Below are 23,092 nucleotides of genomic sequence, written 5' to 3'. Positions count from 1 at the left end.
CCTATCACCCATCCGTTCTTGAGGGCTTTATCCTTATTCAGCACGCAGAGAAATAGCTAGCTGTCTTGACATGCTTATTTATGTAAATGTATTCCTAATACCTAAATCAGATAACTCTTAAAAGCACTATTAAAATTGCAGCCTTTCTTCTTTGTTTCTAGTGGTAGTGGTTTGAAGGACTGGGCAGTACTCTGGAGCCTAAGTTTTGTTTATTATCCATTGAGGGCTAGAAATTGTTCCCCCCCTCCCCCCCGCCCTTTTTTTTTTTTTTTTTTTTTTTTTTTTACTTTTTTATTGAATGTATTGGGGTGGTATTTGTTAATAAAATTATATAGATTTCAGGTATACATTCCTATAATACATCATCTGTATATTGTATTGTGTGTTCACCACCCCAAGTCAAGTTCCCTTCCATCACCGAGATATCTCCCCTTTACCCCCTCTACCTTCCCCCTTACGCTTTTGCCTCTGGTAATCGCATAGTGTTATCTGTGTCTGTGAGTTTTTTGTGGTTTTTGCTTAATCCCTTTACTGACTTAAGCCAGTCAGAGAAAGACAAGTGCCATATGACTTCACTCATATGTGGAATCTAATGAACAAAATACACTAACAAAATAGAAACAGACTCATAGATAGAGGACAGACTGGCAGCTGTCAGAGGGAGCTGTGGGGCTGGGTGAAAAGGTGGAACAGAAATTGTGCTCATTGGTGCTTCTGATAACTCTATGAGGTCAGGATTAATCTCATTTATTGATGAGCAAATTGAGATTTAGAATTTGTATCATTTCACACAATCACAAAATAGGCGTTTTCTAGTATCTGATGCTACTTAGCCACATTTTCAGGATTTTACATCAAGAAAGACATTGCATGATATGCGCATTTTTGCGCAGTACAACTGTAGAAGGAAAGAGAGCTAGAGAGGTAGCTTCTTCTGTCTCACTTTAAACAATAAATATGGAACATCTTCTGTCGAAAAGCCTAATATATTGATTAATTTTAATTACTTGAGGTTTGGTAGCTTTACCTAATGCTGAATCCTTCTCTTTGAGTGTATGTTTTTCATGTTTACATCACTGTATATATATTTTAAATCAGCTTAGTTTATCCATGTTTCCATTCACAGTGCTTTCAGGTTTCATTTTCTGATTAACCAGGCCTATTGGGAACATTTCCTTTGTAAACACACGGTAGGGTAAAAGTAGGTTTACAGTTGTGAGTTTGAGAAACAATTAATAAAGCTATTGTAACAATTACATGTCTTTTTCCAAAAGAACAGTTGTAAACCCACTTTTGTTCCACCCTGTATAATAGAGCTGTTGTATTTGGAGACACTTCCTGCCAAGCATTTATTTTGAATCTTTGTAAGCTTCAGCTGTGGACTCTTAAAGTATTTTTTCACATGAATCAACATAAGTAGTTAAAGAGTTAAATGGGGATGATTCCTAACTGCACATTTCTGAGTCTTAAGTGCAGATAGAAGTCACATTCTTTTCAGGTCTGTGTTTCTCCTCCTACATCCCTGTCCTTGTGTGACTTCCTTGTTTGGGGCAGATTGCTCAGAGGGTTCTCTTCATCGTATTTCCAGTCCAAACTTGAAGAGAAAAGGAAGCAGCAGAGAACGCCCAGTGGACTTGGCCGACTTCACTTTCTGGCTGTGGCTCAGGTGTTGCCTTGTGAAGTAAATGTTTCCGACCGGTGGATGATAGCTGGATATTTTTGGCCACACGCAGGCAAAGCCTCCTTAATTTACCCAGCATCAAAGCTCTTATTATCTCTACTGGACCAACGTTCCAGAACATTTTGCTAGTTTTTGGGTTGGCTGACACTCTGGTTCCACACAGCAGTTAGAAAGAATTTTTGTTCTGTACAAGTAGCTCTGATAGCCAGACTATTCAGATGCTGTGTTCAGAGGAAGTCATCATTTTCTCTGTCTGTGGAAGAAGGAGGAAGTTACATCTCAGAGTTCAAGTCAGAGATGGAATTTTTTTTTATGCTAGTGATTTGAAAAGGAACCTCAAGCATCCTAAGGAAGGAAAAAACAGAAAATGTATGTGGATAAAGATCAATATGCATCATGAGAGTTATGCTAATAAAAATATTCTTGCTGATGTGTAAGCATGTCATGATGAGATTTCTTACTTGGAACATAGAACAACACCTTCTTGTATTGAGAAGATTGTTTTTGACTGAAGCTCAGTCACCAAGTCTAATTGCCAACTCAAAATACATAAAGGAGCATTATAGAGTTCTTCGTATTTAGCAGGTGGAATTTTATTTTTATTTCCCCCCCCCCCAAAAAAAAAGCAAACCATGTGGATTATGTTCCTAATGTCTTCATCACCCCCACCCCCCAGCAAGTCCAAACCAGAAATTTCACTAAATTAAATCTTGTAACAGTTCTCTGGAAATAAGGCACCATTCTCTGGAAATTCTAACCCAACCAAGGACTTTGCTTTCTTAGAATCTTTTTCAAGTCTATTGCAAATATAATTAGAAGTTTGGATTTCTTTCACTATTGAGCCCATGTTGAATTTTATGCTTTATTCTGGCCGAGAAAAAACGACTGGATATTTATTTTCTTATATCTTATAAATTTGCCACATTGAATTTCAGAGTGATTGCAGGATCTTTAATAGTTGTGGTTACTGTTATCACTGATGGGAAAAAGGAACAACAGTTTCAATCAAATATCATTAAGATTCAAGAGCAGTGGAGAAAAACACTTCCTCATGGTACTATGACTAGGTCATCTTTATAGGATCCACAGGTAGAAGCACTCAGGAAGTACTTCACCAAGGAAAGACAGCCCTTCTAGGAGTAATCAGAGAAGTACAATTGTTGTAGGACACGTAATCGATGGGAAAAGTGCATAACACTACAGGGCAAGGCAATGTGATGCAACAGAAGATTGCAAGCAAGACTTTTAACAACCAGCGTATTTGGAGGAGGTCCAAAGGGCAGCAGAAAGTCTTTTTTAGACAGGATAGAATGTTTCTCGTGGAAATTATTTTAATATTGGGGTAAATACATTCAAAATTATTCTGATGTGGATAAATTGAGTGCTGCTTCTGTGTTTGGTCAGTAAGTAAGTTCTAGATTTTTTTAGATTATCATATTAAAGACTTACTATATCTACTCATATATACCATAAATGAAAAGTATATAGTAAAAAGCATTTATGCAAATCTTCATAAAGCAGTAATAATTTGTGCCTTAAAGGACAATTCTAAAGAAGAAATAAGATAATCCTATATAATAAAAGTGTAATATGCAAATTGACCAAACAGTGAAACTTGTGGTCAGTGGGGGGCCAAGGTCACTGAGCAGGAAGCATCAGGCCAGCCAAGGCACTGCCAGTCAGACATCCCCTGAGGGCTCCTGGACAGGCCGGGCTGAGGGACTTCCCCGAGTGCACAAATTTCGTGCACCAGGCCTCTAGTATATGAGAAAAGACACCTTTCAAACCAATGGCACACTGTCCTTTTTTCCCCCCACTTTGATACAGTTCCATTTGTGGGGCTGGTTGGAGTGGAGCTGTGTCCAGATGGCACAGAGAGCTGGATGTGGTTTGAAATAAACTTTTGTTTATCTGACCACTTGCCTGTGTTCTAAGCAAAGTATCTGAGTTATTTTGTACATTTATTCTACATTATTCTAGGAAGGAAACTAAAATAGTTATCCAGCCAGTAGTGCACAGGACTTAATTTCACCAAGTTTAGTTACTGTAGTTTATAAGTGCGGTGCTGGTTTCTGTATGGACCGTCCTCGGAAAATTATTATGAGAATTATTCTATTATGAGGCATTTGTAAGATAGTCGGAATGAAGTGTTACTTTTCTCTCTGTGTGTGTGTGTGTGTGTGTGTGTAAATTTTAATTAATGCTTCTGAGTATGAACACTAAGACTAAAAAGTAGAGGTGGCTACTATACATATCATCTGAAGTATGTTTACCTTGCATTGTCAGTTGTCCAGGACTTGACATTTCATGATGAAACATTGAAGTATAAATTGTAAGCTCAACATGAAAATAATTAAACTGGAAATAGAATTGTGAATGAAACAGCCATGATCTCTGTTCTCATGTGATTTTTTCATTTCTTATTGTGAACTGAGGTAATATCTACATATAGGGGAAATTACATTTTTTGAAGTTAATGTGATTTACTTTTAGACTCCTGTTTTATAAACCTTTAAGTTAAAAAATACAGCCTGGCCCTGGCCAGTGTGGATGTCATCCCAGGCAAGAGAGGCCACTGGCTCGATTCCCTGTCTGGGCACATGGCTGGTCTGTGGGCTCAATCCCCAGTAGGGGGTGTGCAGGAGGCAGCCGATTAGTGTTTCTCTCTTTCTCTCATTGATGTTTCTCTCCCTATCTCTCTCTCTCTCTCTCTCTCTCTCTCTCTCTCTCTCTCTCTCTCTCGTAAATCAAAAACATCATATATATATATATATATATATATATACACACACACACACACACACACACACACACACACATATTTATTTATTCTGAAAAACCACTGTCCAAAATACATGCTCTTATCAAGGAATTTAGGGACAATTTCCCTGAACATGTAAAATTGTTCTTACACAGGAAATTATTCCAGAAGTCTGTCTCATTTGGACTTCTTTTTTGTTGCTGTCCTGTGTGTGCGCTGAAAGGACCATGGTAGAAACCTGCTGGATTGCAGCTCCTAGGGCAGGGACTTGTAAGGCTCCAAAGGAGCCTGGTTTCACAATAGGAAGTCGTGTTGCACAAGCTGCAGTTGGTCGGGAGAATTGGTTCTCTCACCTCCTAGGTTTGGGCTGATCTTTAAAAGACTAAGCAAGGCCAAAGCAGGATGACATAGTCAAGAAAGAATTCCTCAGAATGCCGAGACCATCAGCCTCTAAGAGGACCCTGGAGAAGAAGGAAGAAGCGAACATCTGCTGCTCAAAGGAGCCTTGTTCTCCATGACCTCGCGAGCAGCAGAGGGCGATGCTGCAGAGAGTTCACTGCGATGCATTCTTAGCCCCGCGCAGGGCTGTCCATGCAGGGTGGCCCTGGGGGCCGTGGCATTTCAAGGCTCCGGTGGATTATGGAACAGTTATAGGGATTATTAATTTTGTCTCACCTATTATAATTCCAAGGTCACTTTTGTTGCAAATATTATATCTCTGGTCTAAATAAACTTATAGTTGAGATTACATTTAAGTCAGTCTTATCAGTAAACTGAATCCTGTACCCTCAAATGCATGACACAGATATCTTCACCATAAATCTTCCACTAATCCTACCGTCAGCATCTGCACCGTCTCCTCCGCTCTCATAGGCACCTCATGGCACTGTGTGTGCGCTCACGTTCTCTCCTCCCTCTTACTAACTGTGGATCCGGAAGACTTGGGAAGGGAAGAGGCATATCGGCCACCCCTCAAACTAATCCAAATCTCCTTTGTGTTTAGCGCTAAACTGCTTATTATTTCATACCGTAGTGTCATGACAGGGGAGAATAATTAATACAATGGATAAGGACCACATCTTAGTGGAGGAGGGATTCTGGTTTACTCTTATAGGCAGAATTGTTTTCTGGGCTTCTGTACCCAGTATTTTGTGCAAGAGATAGATGAAAAAGGTAAATACATGATGACATTCCTGAAAACATGTATGGGGGAAAAATGTGAATTTGAGGGATATGTTATCCTTAGCATGGACTAATTGATAATAGATACATCATGAGTCTAATATTTCACTGAAATTTTATAAGGCCATGAAACTAAAGATTTGCTTCATTTTTTAAAAAATAAATTTTTATTGTTCAGATTATTACAATTGTTCCTATTTTTCCCCCCCATAGGTCCCCTCCACCCAGTTCCCACCTCACCCTCTGACTTTAGGTCGTGTCCCTCCCCCTTCCCCCCCCCCCCCTGCCACTGTCCTCATCCATAGATGTATGACTTTTGTCCAGTCTTTTCCTGCATCCCACACACTCCTTTCCCCCGAGAATTGCCAGTCCACTCCATTTCTATGTCCCTGATTCTATTATATGACCAGTTTATTCTGTTCATCGGATTTTTTATTCACTTGATTTTTAGATTCACTTGTTAATAGACATGTATTTGTTGTTCATCATTTTTATCCTTACCTTTTTCTTCTTCCTCTTCTTAAAGAATACCTTTCAGCATTTCATATAATACTGGTTTGGTAGTGATGAATTCTTTCAGCTTTTTCTTATCAGTGAATCTCTATCTGACCTTCAATTCTGAATGATAGCTTTACTGGATAGAGTAATCTTGGTGGTAGGTTCTTGCTATTCATCACTTTGAATATTTCTTGCCACTCCCATCTGGCCTGCATAATTTCTGTTGAGAAATCAGCTAATAATTGTATGGGTGCTCCCTTGTAGGTAATTAACTGTTTTTCTCTTGCTGCTTTTAATATTCTCTCTTTGTCTTTTGCTCTTGGCATTTTAATTATGATGTGTTTTGGTGTGGTCCTCTTTGGATTCCTTTTTTTTGTGGGGGGGTGGGGGTGGGGGGGGGTTTCTCTGTGCTTCCTGGACTTGTAAGTCTATTTCTTTCACAGGTGGGGGAGTTTTCTGTCATTATTTCTTCTAATAGGTTGTCAATATCTTTCTCTCTACTTCTAGCATCCCCATAATTCGGATGTTGATATGCTTGAAGTTGTCCCAGAGGTTCCTTACACTATCTTCATATTTTTGGATTCTTTTTTCTTTTTACTTTTCTGGTTTGGTATTTTTTGCTTCTTTGTATTTCAAATCTTTTACTTGATTCTTGGGATCCTCTCGTCTGCTGTTGGATCTCTATATTATTTTTTATTTCAGTCAGTGTATGCTTAATTTCTAGTTGGTCCTTTTTCATATCCTCGAGGATCTCACTAAATTTATCGGCCTTTTCTAGAAAATTCTTTAAAAACCTTATAACCATGGTTTTGAACTCTATATCCAGTAGTTTGCCTTCCTTCATCTTTCATTTGTGACCTGTTTCTTTGTCTCCTCATTTTGGCTGCTTCCCTGAGTTAATAGAGTGGCTTTGTGTGCTAGATGTCCTATATGGCCCAATGGCTCAGCCTCCCCAGTTACCTGAGGTGGACAGTCTTGGTGCACCCCTTTGTGGGCTGTGTGCACAGTCTTGTTGTAGTTAAGCCTTGATTGCTGTTGGTATCACTGGGAGGAATTGACCTCCAGGCCAGTTGGCTGTGAGGATCAGCTGTGTCTTTGCTGGGAGAACAACTGTGCTGGAGACATCCTTATGAGAGAAGACTTGCTTCAGTGGGTTTTTGGTGCTCACTGAGTCTGCCCCCTGAGTGTGTCCCTTATGGATCTGAGGAGTTGTAATCTGGATGGTCCCACTCTGACCCCTGGGTACACTGGCTCTTGGAGCTCCAAGGAGGTGCTAATTTAGCCTCTGCCTAAGGCCACCCAGCAGGAGCTATGGAGAGATTTGCAGATTCCTCTTCTTGTTTGGGTTTTGGAGGTGCCCAGATAAGGCCCAGATATGAAGCAGTGCAAGCTGCTGTGAGGCCTTGGGCCTTCTTTTGGGTGTTCTGGGTCTCACTGACTCCGCTGCAATTTGTTAGGTAAGTTTAGATTTCAAAGGAACAAGGCAATTCATATACAAAAGCATCTGCACACAGCTTGGATGTGGCAGAGTCTCAGGGTGGATCAGTCAGCAATGGCTTCCCATCAGCCCTGCCCTAAGAGGCCCACAGGTCTCAGTGTCACTTGGTAATCACTGCAGGCACCTCTGAGAGAAAGCTGCCCTCAAGTTCTGCCTGCTGCCAGACAGTCCAGTTTCTCCCCTTATGAGTCTGGGTCTCCAGAGTCTTGCCCGGAACTGGAGCTCAGAGTGGTCGGGAGATTTTGTTTTGCTCCCGCTTGAAAAAGCTAGCCACGTACTCAGTTGCCAGCACCCTCTGCTCATGCGTGCCTCCATACCTCTGCACTTTACTTCTGCACCTCTTCTGAGTCTCAGTGTGCTTTTCTCTTCCCTTCTAGTTGTATAATTTCCACTTAGCCAGCCTTCCTGTGGTCTGAATGATGTCTGTTTTGTCTTTTAGTTGTAGTTTTGAAGTTGTTGTGCAAGGCAGCAGTTTCAGATGTTTACCTATACTACTATCTTGGTTTCTCCAGAAGGATACAAGATTTGCATTTTTGTGTGTGATTATATTGAACAGTTAATTTCTGTGTAATTGTTGTGTTGTGTTTGTTTTTTAGCTCAAAGCATTCAGTAAACCAGGGTTCCAAGGTGAATGTATAGATTTTACCAAAGAAGTTTCTGATTTGACTTCATTCACTCCATGTTCCTTCAAAGTTCTTCGGGGCTGGTAAGTATTCTTATTGAGTGTTTTTGCTGTTGCTTAACAACTAAATTTCTTTAAAATTTACAGATATTTACCTGTGTTATTTTTTGCATACACAGTGAAATAAAAATGTTTTTATACATTGATTGGTTGCTAATTAGCCTACATTGGCTTTTTCCAACTCCTGTTATGAGCCATTGTGATACAGAGAAAAGCAGGATGCCACTTAACCCGCTTTGGGAGCATTTGGGTGATTTTTTTTTTACTGTTACATTATTTTCTAAATATTTTGAGTGTTTATATTGTATGTTTATTGTGTAGCATAATAGAGTGCTATTTAAAAAATTAGTATTTTTGTTCAGATAAGAACAAATTTTAAAAAAAAAATTGTTTGTTTCAAGTATCATCTTCATTTCACAGATGCAGGGCTTAGTTCAGAGTTAAGATTTCCCCAAGATCAATCACATGTCAGACCCAGTGTGGCTTGGTCATTTTTTATTAAGTCCTATGTTCTCCCCATTGTAGCAACATACTAGATCTTTCTCACATGTATCTGAAATTGTGTATAATTCTCAAGGCACATATTTATCCAAATACGAATCTGACTCTCCTTTGTGGTTAGTGCTAAACTGCTTATTATTTCATACCTGTAGTGTCATGGCAGGGGAGAATAATTGATACAATGGATAAGGATTACATCTTAGTGGATGTGATTTACTCTTATGGTAGAATTGTTTTCTGGGCTTCTGTTCCCAGTGTTTTTTGCAACAGACAGATGAAAAAGGTAAATACATGATGACGTTCCTGAAAAGATGTAAGGGGAATAAAATGTGAATTTTAGGGAAATGTCATCCTTAGCATGGACTAATTGATAATAGATACATGATGCGTCTAATATTTCACTGTGTGATGTGAGTGTGAGTGTGTGTGTGTGTGTGTGTGTGTGTGTGTGTGTGTATTCAATGTATAGACTTTTTATTGTGGTAAAATATATGTAACATGAAATTTACCATTTTAATTTTAAGTGTACAGTTGAGTGGCATCTCTATGTACCAGATATCTACCTAATAACTTATCAAAGTCACTTTATTTGTTCTTTAAGGTAACCTTGGATTCATTAATTCTCCTTTCTCTCCTGAACCAGTAGAGACTAGGATCTCTTATTTTCCATTTGAGGAACTTCAGTCCCCTGATCAACCTGCTCCAGTATTGTATTACTTCCTTTGGTTACCACAAACCAATCATTGCCCATTTATTTGCCCCAAAGTTCAGTTTAATACATTTACTACTCTGCTTTAAATTCCATAGCCATTCTAATACCAGTCAGATGTTCAAAGTCTTCCAGGATTTACCATCAACTCATCTCATTTTCTCTGTGCATTCCCCAGTCTGCCCTCACACTGCCCCTTTCTCTCCTCTGCCAACATTTACTCAGCTCTGTGTCGCCCACCTCACCCTCCACACCAGGGTCAGCACACTTTTCAGCTTCTGAGCCCTACAGGCTGCGCTTCAGCTACTCCACAGCCACCGCAGCACAGCAGCGCTGTGGACAACATGTAAACAGGCGGGCCTGTTTGGGCTCCATTAAATTTTTAACTTTATGGCCATTAAAATTTGAATTGTATATAATATTCACATGTCATAAAATACTCTTCTTTTAATCTCTTTAAAAATGCAAAACTGGTTCCTTAAAAAGAAAAAAATACATGAACCATGGCGATTGCTTCACTACCAGGAATGCTTGAAGGAGCTGGATTTGAGCCATTCCCATCACTTCCAGCTCGGTAACCTTAACCATACTGGGTTATCTCTCTGAACCTCTGTTTCCTTCGCTGTAAAGGAGGAATAATAATAATACCTACCTCAAAGGATTCTTACAAGGACTGAATAAATAATGTACATGAGGGCTTGCTCCATGCCTGATCCATTGAAACCCTTGGACAAATGTTGCTTATTACATAGAAGATATGACAGTAAGTTACATTGTCACAGAGCATCTCTGTGGTTTTCCAAAGTTAACCTGGTCTAGCCAAACTACAGTTCTGGTGGTCTTAAAATACAGGGTTGCAACTTAAACACATTAAAACTGAAGTAGCAATAGCCAACCTGTTGATCCTTCGACTCCATCCTTTCAAAAGGGCATGTTTTAATCAAGCTTTGATGATTGCTGAAGTCAAGTCCCTCAAGCCCATTGACTATGATGATAATTCAATAGCCAAGATTCTGAAGGCTTTATTTCTTTTTTTTATCATCTTAATTAGCTGTCAGGTGTGCAGGTGACACACTTTATACACTGTTTTTGACTTTAGGGAGTCTATCTTCTAACCCAGCCAGACTGAAGGGCACGCTCATTGTTAAATACGGATAAAAATTTTTATTTTCCTCAAAAAAACTTCTAATGTGTTCAGGATCTTAATAATCACTATAATTTGATCCTAGAGGTTTGTACTTGCAGGCACTAAAAGAAGTTATTGTTGTTAGTTTAAAGCAGATATTGTCTTTCAAATTTCAGCTCTATCGTTTGATAAATTGGGGAGACCTTGGGCAAATTTATAACAATATGGTTTTATGCCCTGGCAAGTGTGATTTGGTTGGTTGGAATGTCATCCCTATACCAAAAGGTAGCAGGTTCGATTCCTGGTCAGGCCACATACCTAGGTTGCAGGTTCAATCCCAGGTCTGTCTGTCCCTCCCTCCCTCCCTCCCTCCTTCTCTCCCTTCTTCTTTCTAAAATCAATAAAAAAAAACATAGTCTCAGGTGAGAATTTAATACATACATACATACATACATACATACATATATATATATATATATATATATAGGGTCGGCAACTAAGTAATTGCGGATTTTTTAAAAATCAAAGACAATTTTTTTATGGAACTAAATAACTTTATTCTGTAATGTATTGCCCATTTTGATCAATGACCTTTTGCCATCTTTCAGGCAGCATCATAATCCCACGTTCAAAAAACTTCTGGTTTTTATTAGCAAAAAACTGAATCAGGTACGATTTGACATCATCATCATTATTGAAATTTTTACCATTCAAGGAGTTTTGTAAAGATCGAAACAAAAAGTAATCAGATGGTGCAAGGTCAGGACTATATGGTGGATGTGGCAAAACATCCCAACCAAGCTCCATTAATTTTTGCCGAGTGACCAAAGATGTGTGTGGCCTTGCATTGTCATGATGGAATACAACACCTTTTCGATTTGTCAATTCGGGCCGCTTTTCTTCAACTGCATTGTTTAATTTCGTTAGTTGTTCAATGTAGACATCAGAATTGATCGTTCGGTTGGGTGGTAAGAGTTCAAAGTAGACAATTCCTTTGTAATTCCACCAAACTGATAACAAAACCTTCTTTTGATGAATATCAGCTTTTGATGTTGTTTGAGTTGGTTCACCTGGCCTGCTCCACGATCTTTTCCGCTTGATATTGTTGTAAACAACCCATTTTTCATCGCCAGTTATCAGTCGTTTTAAAAATGGATCATTTTCATTACGTTTCTTTAGCAAATCGCAGCTGCTAATGCGTTGCATTAACTGTGATTCTTTCAGTTCGTGAGGAACCCATGTATCGAGTTTTTGAACATAGCCAAGTTCTTTTAAGTGATTTTCAATGCATGTATGTGATACATGAAGCTTCTCTGCAATCTCACGTGTTGTACTGTGACAGTCCAAATTGATTATTGCTTTGATTAGGGCGTCATCAACTTCAACTGGACGACCAGAGCGTTTTTCATCTTTGAGTGAAAAATCACCAGAACGAAATTTGGCAAACCAATTTTGACACTGCCGTTCTTTTAAGGCTTCGTCACCATAAACAGCACATAACTTTTTATGAGCTTGCGATGCGTTTTCCCTTTGCGGAAATAAAAAAGCAAAATATGACGAAAATGTTCCTTTTGATTTTCCATTTTTCAATGAACGCCAAACGAAAACTACAAAACAGATCAAAAAACTTTTTTTACTGATTAACAGCTGAATAGCCAACTATCAAATAACAAAATGTGTTTTACATTTGTACTACGTCTGCAAACCTAAAAATTCAACTGAAGCCATATATGTGTGAAACCCGCAATTACTTAGCTGCCGACCCAATATATATGTGTGTGTGTGTGTGTGTGTGTGTGTGTGTGTGTGTGTGTGTGTGTGGTATCTCATTTTTGAGGACATGGTGAAATAGTGTGTGTGTGTGTGTGTGTGTGTGTGTGTATTTCTAGCCTATGTCTAGCACATGGTAAGCAGTCAGTAAATGGTAGTGGTAGCTGTGTTTTTTAAAGTGGTGATGAGCGTTTGCTGCTGGTCAGCACTGTGACTTCAGTGTCATGCCCGTGCCCTGTAGTCTGATGGACTGTCCCATCTCTTGTATTTGCAGCTGGCTCCTGTATTACCAAGAGGACATATCTGATAACCAGTGTGTGTTAGAAGAAGGCCTCTATGCTGACCTTACTTCTTGTGGCTGCCCGACATCTGAAGTCAAGTCCCTCAAGCCCATTGACTATGTAAGTACTTCACTGAATGCATAATATAAGACCTTTTCTTGTCCAGTTTAATTACCATGAATGAGAATGAAAAAAAAAAAATGAAAAAAAACACAATGGGTAAATATAAAAAGTTGAATAATTTAATTGTGGATTGCAAAAATCAAGATTCACACATGAAACCCAACCAAAATGTAACATTGACATGTTCCTTTTCTTTTCTTTCCTTTTTTTGAGCAGGAATGTTAAACTCGGGAACTAGAGTAACATAGGCTTAGGTTTAAATCCCAGTTTGACCCTTTAACCAGTTTGGGTGACCTTGGCGAAGTTATTTAGTTTCCACACCTGTAAAAGGCAATAACTGCATAAGGACACTGGGCTATTAAATAATAAATCAGGGGTCCTCAAACTTTTTAAAGTGGGGGCCAGATCACGGTCCCTCAGAGAGCTGGAGGGCCGGACTATATGAACTACTAATTCCTACTGTAACACCTCGGCTGCGCTCACTGCCCAAAAACCTGGCGGGCCGGATCAGACTCCTCTGCGGGCCGCATGTGGCCCGCGGGCCGTAGTTTGAAGACCCCTGAATAAGATGGTGCTTGTGAAATACCCAGCGCGTGATGAGCACTTGATAAATGTTAGCTATTGGTGTCACGGTTTTAGTTGTTATAGCTACTGAATAAAAATAATTTATCTTTTTATTATTACCTAAATCACATCATTTTTCTGCTGTTCAGGTTTACAACGTTACTGCAGGGCACGGCCCATTGCTGGTATTGATTTCAAACCTTGTTTTGGGGAAAACTAGGGCTTCCCTGCGTGGTGTGTGCAGGATTATCCAGGTCACCTTGCAGGCCCACATTTTTAGAGAAGTGTTTCTGCCTCCTATCCTATTTACTCAGAATTCTACACATGAGAAAAGCAGGACCACCACTCTGGGATTTCAGTTCTGGCCTCCTAACTAGTAGAGTCTGTGCAAAGGAAAGGTGAGGATTGGGATGTCTTCACAGCATCTGGTCACGGTGATTCCCTGGGAGCATTTGGTCAAAGAGATGTTTACGGGGAGAGATGTACAGTGCAGGAGCCACTCAGACCTCTCAGCCGGAGCTGGCTTCAGGGGTGACGGCCATGCGCAGGGTCTCTGGTCCCCGGCTAAGCAGTGTGGTCTTGTTTCACAAGGCATTCCTGGATAGAGTATTCTTGGTATCAGACTAAAAATAGAGTCTTGGCTGCAAACCAGAAATAGAAATAGAATCCTTGGTCTCTCTCAGTGGCCCCTTAGATATCAACTTGGAAAGATTAAGTGGCTTACTTCCTGTCTGCAGGAAGGAAACTGGTAGGAAAAAAGAATGTGGGCTGGTAACTCTTTCCCATTGTTGAAAAGGCATTGCAAAGTAGTCCACACTTACTGGGAAAGGAATTTTTTCTTAGTAATTTTTAGTGGTCAAACCATCAGATAGGTACTTATCGGATATTAAATCTAAAAGCAAAACATGTAGGTCTAATATGAGTACCATCCTGAAAGGATTTTGTAGGCCTAATTCAGTGAGCTAAGCCAACTCGTTTTTAAGGAGACCATTTTAGAAACAGTCAAAATTAATGAGTATTATGTTTTCCTTTGAAAAGTTACAATTATTTTACATCTCTGCAGGAAAATGAATAATTTGCGTTAGTAGTGGAAATAGAGAACTTTTTATGTGAGCTGTGTGGTTGCACGTCCCTGTTTCGGCTCAGTGGGATTGGACAAAGGAGGCGAAGGTGCCTCCTGGGAAGGATTTGAGAGCTATAGCCTTTTCACTGCAAGAGCTGATTAAAAAGTATACTCAGTTTCTGGAAGGACAGCACATTCATTTCCTTAATGCCTTTGCATGGCATGTTTTCAATCAGAAAAGTTCTGTTGAAGTGGGCTTAGGCAGTAGGTCTGGTGTGGAAAATGAGTGGTTTGGCATCCAGCAAAGACCCACACAGGGGCTAGGAAGAGGCCTCAGCAGGTAGCGTTTCCCTGATGGAGTCAACCATGCCTCACCCTGAGGCCCGGGCCCGAGCTGATCAGACCTGGAGACTGGTGTGTAAACCACAGGGTCCGTGGGTAATTTGGATCAGGCAGATTCCAGTGACAGGAATGCTTGAGAATTTTTTCTGGGGCATTTTGCTGTCTCTCTGAAGAACATAGAAACTGAATTAGTCATCAGGAGATTCTTTATTGAGCATAGATTGAGTACAGTGAGGTAGATGTCTTGAGATTCACTTACCTCTCCCACCCCCCAGGCTCCAATGCTCACTTTCTCTAGATTCTGTGCCACCTTTCCCTGGAAAATGCACACCACACTCTGCCTAGCCTGCCCCTCTGATTCCTTCCGCAGCCCCTCTCCTCCTACCATGTTCTCCCTTAGAGTTGATACACCTTCTCCTCAGTATTTGTTAATACACTCCCTATGCCACAGCCTACTCTGATTGTAGATTCATTCTAGGAAATATTTCTGTCCAATTGAGTTGACTTTACATATATATGAACTGATCCTTCGGTTTTGCTTTTATTGAACTTAAAACTGTAGAATTCTGAGGGTGTTGCCTGTGTGTAGTTTGCATTCCCCAACATGCTGTGACTTTAACATAAGTGTCATAATGGTGTAGGAGCGAGGAGTCTGAAGATTTAATCTTTATACAAGATCAGTGTGTTTGCAGCGACACTGCTCCGGCTGATTGCTATCAGTGCAGACACACAACATTCCAAGATCCATGGGTGCGTCATTTTACAGTGAAGGAAGCTGGGAGCATAGTTTATAATTGTGCTTCTCACTAAGGTGACCTTGGGCAAATCACTTTTTTTGGACTCAGCTCATAAATAAATCATTAGAACAGGTAATATCAAATCTCTTAACAGCCTTCAGCTTTGTTGCAAATAAATGTCTTGGGAATATTTCTTATTGGAAATGAAAAAAGAATATATCCAGCCTTAGGACCCACGTGGTCTGAGGGAATGAGATGGTGTGTAGCTTTCAGTAAGATTATATTATTTATATGACAGTCCCCAAAACAGTGGGTTAGGTTAGGAGCTGGAGGTGGGTGGAAAACCTAAATAGAATTTTTTTGGCCTGGTAGTTGGGATAACCTGTTTTGTCATGTTTCTATGGGAGCAACCAACCACCGTTGCTTCTGTCATGTCTCCTCATGGCTGGGCATGGAAATCGGCCTCCTTTGAAGTAATAATCTGACTCTGGCAGCTATGATCAAGCACAGCCAAAGAAACATCATCAGAGGCTGTAGAAAAACTTCAAATGAAATTACAACGGTGGTGACATAAATGATCTGAAAAAGCAGAATGGGAATTGGCAGTCATTCTGTGCACTACACAAGGTGCCCCGCTGTGAACAGAAGACTAAGTCCAGCCACAGGACGACCAGGAAGCAGTGATTCATAGTCTGGAGGAGTTGGGTTACTATTGAATTTTCAGCCGAGCCCACATATTCTTAATAGTATTAACTACTCTGTGCATTTTGAAAAGGAAAGCCAACAGAAATCTGCAGTAAACATCAGCTTCCAAATGAGACATTTGAAGCATTAGCCTTTAAATACCGGCAAAAGATAGAGATCTATACAGCCACCACTTCTAGTCAACATTATTCTGGAGTCCTAGCCACAGTAATCAGATTAAAACTACAAAAAAGTAGAAAGGAAGAAACAAAATTGTGTAGAGTAGCTACTACAGATAATTTGTCGGGGTTAATATGAATTTTTTTTAAGTTGCAGAATACAAGATAAATAGCAGTTCAACCATAGGGTATTCGATATGGGGAACATTATAAAAGCTTTATTGAAGGACACAAAAGATGGAGAGATACAAATTTTTATAGATGAAAAGACCCAAAATTGTGAAGTGGTCTTCCCCCAAATTAATACAATTTCAGGCAAAATGCCTATAGAAACTTTTGTCTTTTTCTTTAATCCTCGCCTGAGGATATTTTCCCCATTTTGTGTGTGTGTGTGTGTGTGTGTGTGTGCGTGTGTGTGTGTAATAGAGGCCCAGTGCATAAATTCATGCATGGGTGGGGTCCAGCCAGCCTGGCCAGGGGGAGGGGACATGGGCGGTTGGCTGGCCTGCCTGCTGGTCAAACTCCTGGTTGAGGGGACAATTGCATATTAGTCTTTTATTATATAGGATGTATACTAAGTGGCCAGATTATTATGTGTTGACATGAGATCATAACAATCTGTGTGTGTGTGTGTGTGTGTGTGTGTACTAGAGGCCAGGTGCACAAAATTTGTGCACAGGGGTCCCTCAGCCCAACCTGCACCCTCTACAATCCAGGAGCTCTCAGGGGATGTCCTGCTGATGGCTCAGGCCCACTCCCTGTGGTTCTCTGCTCTCTGCGGGCCTGGAGGTTTTGCTGCAGCCATGGAGATGAAGCCCCCATCCCCTGCTCTCCTCTCTCTGCTCTCTGCCTGCCTCACCATGCGCCATGCGAAGGAAGCCCCAATGCCCTGCAGTGTGCTCTGTCTGCCAGGCCTGGGGGCTTCACCGACACCAACACACTAAGGAAGCCCCCAAGCCCTGCTGTCTGGGCTCTGTCTGCTGGGCCTGGGGGTGTTCCCACTGCTTCTGCCCTAAGGAAGCCTCCAAGCCCTGCTGTCCAGGGTCTGTTTGCCGGGCCTGGGGCTTCCCTGCTGCTGCAGTGCTAACTGCTGTCCAGGATCTGACTGTCGTGTCTGGGGTGGATAAAAAACCCCTCTGGAGGCGGATCCAGCCTTGCGGCTCCTGCAGACAGGCTGGACACACCAGCAGCGGAGCTGAGGGGACTGGGCGCTGCCATCTTGTGGCTATGGGAGGCTGCTGTTTTTTGTCACGGAGTGATGGTTAATTTGCATATTACTCTATTATCATATTACTCTATTATGGGGGGGGGGGCGGCGCGGCAGGAGAGGGGAGGAATACAGAGGAGGGAGAAAGGAAGGGAAACATCAATGTGCCAGGGATCAAACCTGCAACTGAGGTATGTGCCCTTGACTTGAATCTACAACCTTTCAGTCCGAGGGTCAACACTCTAATCACTGAGAAAAACCAGCCAGGGCACTTATCTATTTCTAGAGGGTAGCAAACATAATGAGCTTAGCCTAAAGTTAATTTGAAAAAAAATAGGGGTCCAAAATAACCAAGATATTAAGAACAACAGGCAGGATCACATGTCCTACCAAACATATTTCATCATACAGCCTAATAACTAAGGTCCTGGGTACTGATACCAGAGAGACACAGAGCAGTGGAATGGGACAGCATAGGGCAACTGACCTACGTAAGTGATGGGATTTGGAAACAGCATTACACTGAGGCTGTTTATGAACTACTAGAGGCCTGGTGCATGACTTCATGCACCAGTGGGGTCCCTCAGCCTGGCCTACGGGATTGGGCCTAAACTAGCTCTCCAACATCCCCCGAGGGGCCCCGGATTGCGAGAGGGCACAGGCCAGGCCAAGGGACCCCACCGGTGCATGATCGGGGCCAGGGAGGGGTGCAGGAGGTTGGCCCAGATGGGGAGAGACTGTCGGAGGGCTCCAGAGCGTGTCCGGCCTGTGTTGCTCAGTCCCAATTGGCCAGACCCCAGCAGCAAGCTAACCTGCCGATTGGAGCATCTGCCCCCTGGTGGTCAGTGCATGTCTTAGCAAGTGGTTGAGCAGCCTTAGCATATCATTAGCATATTACGCTTTGGTTGGTTGAATAGACAACCAGAAGACCTGACGCTTAGCATCTTAGGCTTTTATTATAAAGGCTTAAATAAATAGTGTTGAAATGGCCCATTACATGGAGAAAAAGATATTTAAAATGTTGATTTATTCCAAACACAAAAATAAGTTCCTTAGATCGAATAATGGCAGCCTAAATGCGAAAAACAAATTTTAAAACTTAGAAGAAAACATAGGAAACCACCGTAATGATATTGTAGTGGGATGAGTTTAATCACAGAACATACAAGTCAGTAAAAGGCAAGTGTATTAGTGTCCTATTGCTACTGGAACAAATTGCCACAAGTTGGTTGTTTAAAAAACAGAAACTATCTCAACGTTCTGGAGGTCAGAAGTCTAAAGCGGGTCTTACTGGGGTAAAATTAAGTTTCTGGCAGGACTGTATTTCTTCTGGAAGATGCTACAGGAGAACCTGTCTCCTGACCTTTTCCAGCTTTTAGTGGTCCCAGCATTCCTTGGCTCATGGCCTCTTCCATCTTCAAAGTGCATCACTCTAACTTCTCTGTCTTCTATCTCTAATCCTCCTCTTATGTGGACCCTTGTGGTTATATTAGGCCTATCTGGATAATTCAGACTAATATCCTCACCTCAAGATTCCTAACTCTTAATCACATCTGCAAGTCAGATAACATATTCACAGGTTTCAGGATTAGGATGTGGGTGTTTTGGGGGGGTTGTGGGTAGAGGTGAGAGAACATTAATTATTCATCCTACGTCAGCAAGCCACAGACTAGGAGAATGTATTTGCAGCCCTTATAACCTGCAGAGATTTAGTGTACAGAATATTTAAAAAGATCTTTCCAATCAAACAAGAAAAAAGAAAACTCTATTTTCCAGACTCTGGAGAGGATATAAACAGGCAGTTCATAGAAGAGAGAAAAAAATAGCTGAGGACATTCAGAGGGTGTTAAGCCTCACTAGTGATAAAGTAAACGCAAATTAAACCAATAATTAGATCACATTACCTCACTCTACATGCAAACATTTGAACATCTGAGGACACCAGTGCCAGAGAAGTGGGGTTACTCATTCACAGCCTGCCGGAGTGTCAGTTGTGAGGGGAAGAGGAAAAATAGGATGTTTGTTGCAGCATTGATGGATGAAACAAACTACAGCACATTGGCACGAGGAAATGCAGGGCAGTAGTTACAGTGAGTGAAGGTGTGAGCTGCATGCGTTACTAAAGGATGTTGCCGTAAGATAAGTGTGTACAGTAAGATACATTTCTGTGAAATTTAAAAGCAAAGGGCGCATAACCATTAGTAATGCACTGGAAGGATTCACTCCTTCAGCACAGTGGTTCCCTCTAGGGAGTGGGAATTAAAAGTCAGCTGCACCTGCTCTGCTTTGCTTATTGATACAAATAGATACAACTATAGTAAAAATAAAATGTATTACTTCCGGGTGTTGGGTACATGGTCATCTATATGTTATTTATTCTTTTTAAAATGTACTATATGCTGAAACCGGTTTGGCTAAGTGGATAGAACGTCAGCCTGCGGACTGAAAGGTCCCAGGTTCGATTCCGGTCAAGAGCATGTACCTTGGTTGCGGGCACATCCCCAGTAGGGGGTGTGCAAGAGGCAGCTGGTCAATGATTTTCTCTCATCGATGTTTCTAACTCTCTATCCCTCTCTCTTCCTCTCTGTAAAATATCAATAAAATATATATTTTTTTAAATGTACTATAACTTTTTCTTTAAGTGGGGGAAAGGAAGACCACCAGTTAGAAAGGCAGAGCTATAATGAAACGGACTTTCTGAGCCCCATGAGAGGCTCTGCGCAGGGATCGCAGTTCACCGCGGGGCGGGACGGAGGGCTGGGAGCCTGACAGCCCAGACGTGTTAGCCCAGTGACCTGGCAGCTCTCAGCCTCAACGTTCTCTTCCAATAAAACGTAAGGATTAGTGAGCTTTTGCATGTGCTTTAGCTATAGCGATAAGCACTCGATGTTATAATGACTCATAGACGATGATTAGTGTTTGTTGTGCAACATCGAGATTTGATAGGCTGAAGGTGTTCATATAATTTTGTTCTAAACAGGAAAAGTAACTTTTTTTTGCCAGCAGAGTTTGCTGTTTCTCTGCAATGGAATGGTATTGGAGGTATACATGATGGTTACTTACCTTGAATTCAGTCCATTTGCTCTAATTTTTTTAGTCGTGGTTCATTTAGCAAAGGTTATACATTCCCGGCTGCTCTTAGTGGCTGATTGCTAGATATTTTAAAAATAATATAACATGTTATATAAAGAATCTAATCAATTAACGTAACCCTGAGCTACTATCAGCACCTTTTTCATACAAACCATGATTTCAAACTCAAAAGAATTGGACAGTGCCAAAGTACAAGTCTGTGTAGTTTTTAAAATGTGAAAAAGTAGTATCAATAGTTGCTTAGATTTAACATTTGCATACAATTACATTAAAGATGTGTTGATATAAATGTAGTCCTTCCAGCAAAGTGCTTTGCCAGGGTCTCAGAGCTTTAACTTCAGGGGCAGGCATACTTGTTAAGCTGGTGGGGTAGGTAGTATCAGGGTCACACACAGAGCCCAGCCGAGCAAGATGAAGTCAGGTGCTTCAGATAATATCACACCTGCCGGTCAGAAGTATTCCGCATGACACAGCCCTGTTGGAACATGTCAGAACCGTAGTGCAGGGATTCGAACACGGCCGGGGCCATGCTGTCTGGATTTGAATGCCGCTTTCCCACTTCCTGTGTGTGACCTGGGCCTGCCTCTTCCTCCTTGAAGTGGGGACAACAGTGGTCCCCTCGCCAAAAGGAAGTGGCTGAACTGAATGAGTGAATACAGTTCTGCAACCCCTTTTCTGAATGCGTTTTGGGAGTTGGAATTTTTTATATTTTAAACAATCACATGGTTCATGTATGGCATATATGAAAACACTCCCAAAAGGTTATGGGCAGCACCCCATAATTAAACCCTTTCTGTAGCAAAATATATTTATAGCTACACAAGCTGGATAAATATTATAAATAGTCTTCTACTTATTCAGGTCAGGTTTTGCTGTCAAATGAATTAGGAAAAATAATGGGGGTGTTAGAGCTTTTTGGATTTCAGAACTATAGATAAGGGATTATGGATAGATGTGCATTATGGGATAAGGGATTATGGATAGATGCACCGTATACTACTATATATATATATATATATATATATATATATATATATATATATATATAGTAGTATACGGTGCCTGGCACAGATTAAATGGTATATATGTTAGTTATTATTACTGTTGTTGTCATTTAAAATATTTTAGTTTAGTTTATGGATGAGGAAAAGTAATGAGGATTTTTTTCATTTTTTCTTATTTAAAGCCCATTTACAAAATGTATTGGGGTATTTTTACTTAACTACATCCTCCTGTAGAAGCTTAGACTTGACCCAGGAGGAATGTCCTGTTACTGCTGACACTTAAGAAGAGTCTTTGACCTGACAGTTGGCTCTTTTCTAAGTTGGCATGTATTGAGGCCAAGAGATTTGTCAAGCTCAAATTGTAATTAAATTCTGTCGGTTTTTATCATCCTTGGAAGGCAGCTATGCTCACCACTATACCACCAATGCAACTTTCATCCTTGGATAGTTTAGATTATTGTGGTATCTTCAGTTTCAAATACTATTAATAGTTCACATCTCTTCTTACTTTCATGTTTGAAAATGTCAGGAAAATATGGTTTTAAAATAGTTCCTTAACATTAGCTGGTTTGGCTCAGTGGATAGAGCATCGGCCTGCAGACTGAAGGGTCCCAGGTTCAATTCCAGTCAAGGGCCCATGCCTGGATTGTGGGTTTGATCCCCAGTGGGGGGCCTGCAGGAGGAAGCCAATCAATTTTCTCTCTCATCATTGATATTTCTATCTCTCCCTCTCCATTTCTTTCTGAAATCAATTTTAAAAATATATTTTAAAAAACACACAAAATAATTCTTCAACACTCTTTATTTCTGAATGATTACCTATTAACTGTACCCCACATTAGAGCTTATGGTATGTCAACCCTCATAATCTTCCTAACCTGTAAGTACATTTGTAAATGAAGTGCATTTATAAATTTAAGTATACCTATAAATTAACACCATTTAAATTAAAACAACTTAAATAGTTTAAAATCAAGTTAAATATATTTTACTAGGGGCCCAGTACACAAATTCACGCACCTTGAAAGGAATGGTGGGCGGCAAGGGTGGGGTGGGTCCATCCTCCACACCCCTGCCCGGACCCTCCCACCATGGCCCAGGTCCCCTGTCTGCCCGCAGCCCCGCTCCTGCCGCTCCCACATGCTGACGATGAGGAGCGATTGGGGCCAGCACCAACAGCAGGTGTGAGTGGCAGCCTCTACCCTGATCGCCCCTCAGGAGCAGGTGGTGGTGGAGAAACCCTCAAGGGCGATCAGGGCCAGCAGCCACCGCTTGCACCTGCTGATGGCTCTGAATGATCGGACCGGTGCCAGGCACTGACAGCAGGTGTGAGTGGTGGCTCCATCACCAGCAGCAGGTATGAACGCCGGGCAGGACCATAGAGCACAGGAGCAAAGAATTTTCAGT

General features: G+C 41.1%; 1 protein-coding gene across 1 annotated transcript in view; it reads left to right on the top strand.

The window, feature by feature from the left end:
* CRYBG3 (crystallin beta-gamma domain containing 3) overlaps positions 1-23,092 on the top strand; it is a 130,876-nt gene that overhangs the window by 82,963 nt on the left and 24,821 nt on the right. The window contains exons 16-17 of the mRNA XM_084875401.1: positions 8,217-8,326; positions 12,683-12,809. Coding sequence (XP_084731527.1) covers positions 8,217-8,326; positions 12,683-12,809 — 237 coding nt within the window. The remainder of the gene's footprint in view (positions 1-8,216; positions 8,327-12,682; positions 12,810-23,092) is intronic.

The sequence above is a fragment of the Pipistrellus hanaki genome (genome assembly GCF_964339955.1).
Source record: "Pipistrellus hanaki genome assembly, chromosome: 2".
In the NCBI taxonomy this organism is placed as follows: Eukaryota; Metazoa; Chordata; class Mammalia; order Chiroptera; family Vespertilionidae; genus Pipistrellus; species Pipistrellus hanaki.
This window is presented reverse-complemented; position numbering and strand designations above follow the sequence as displayed.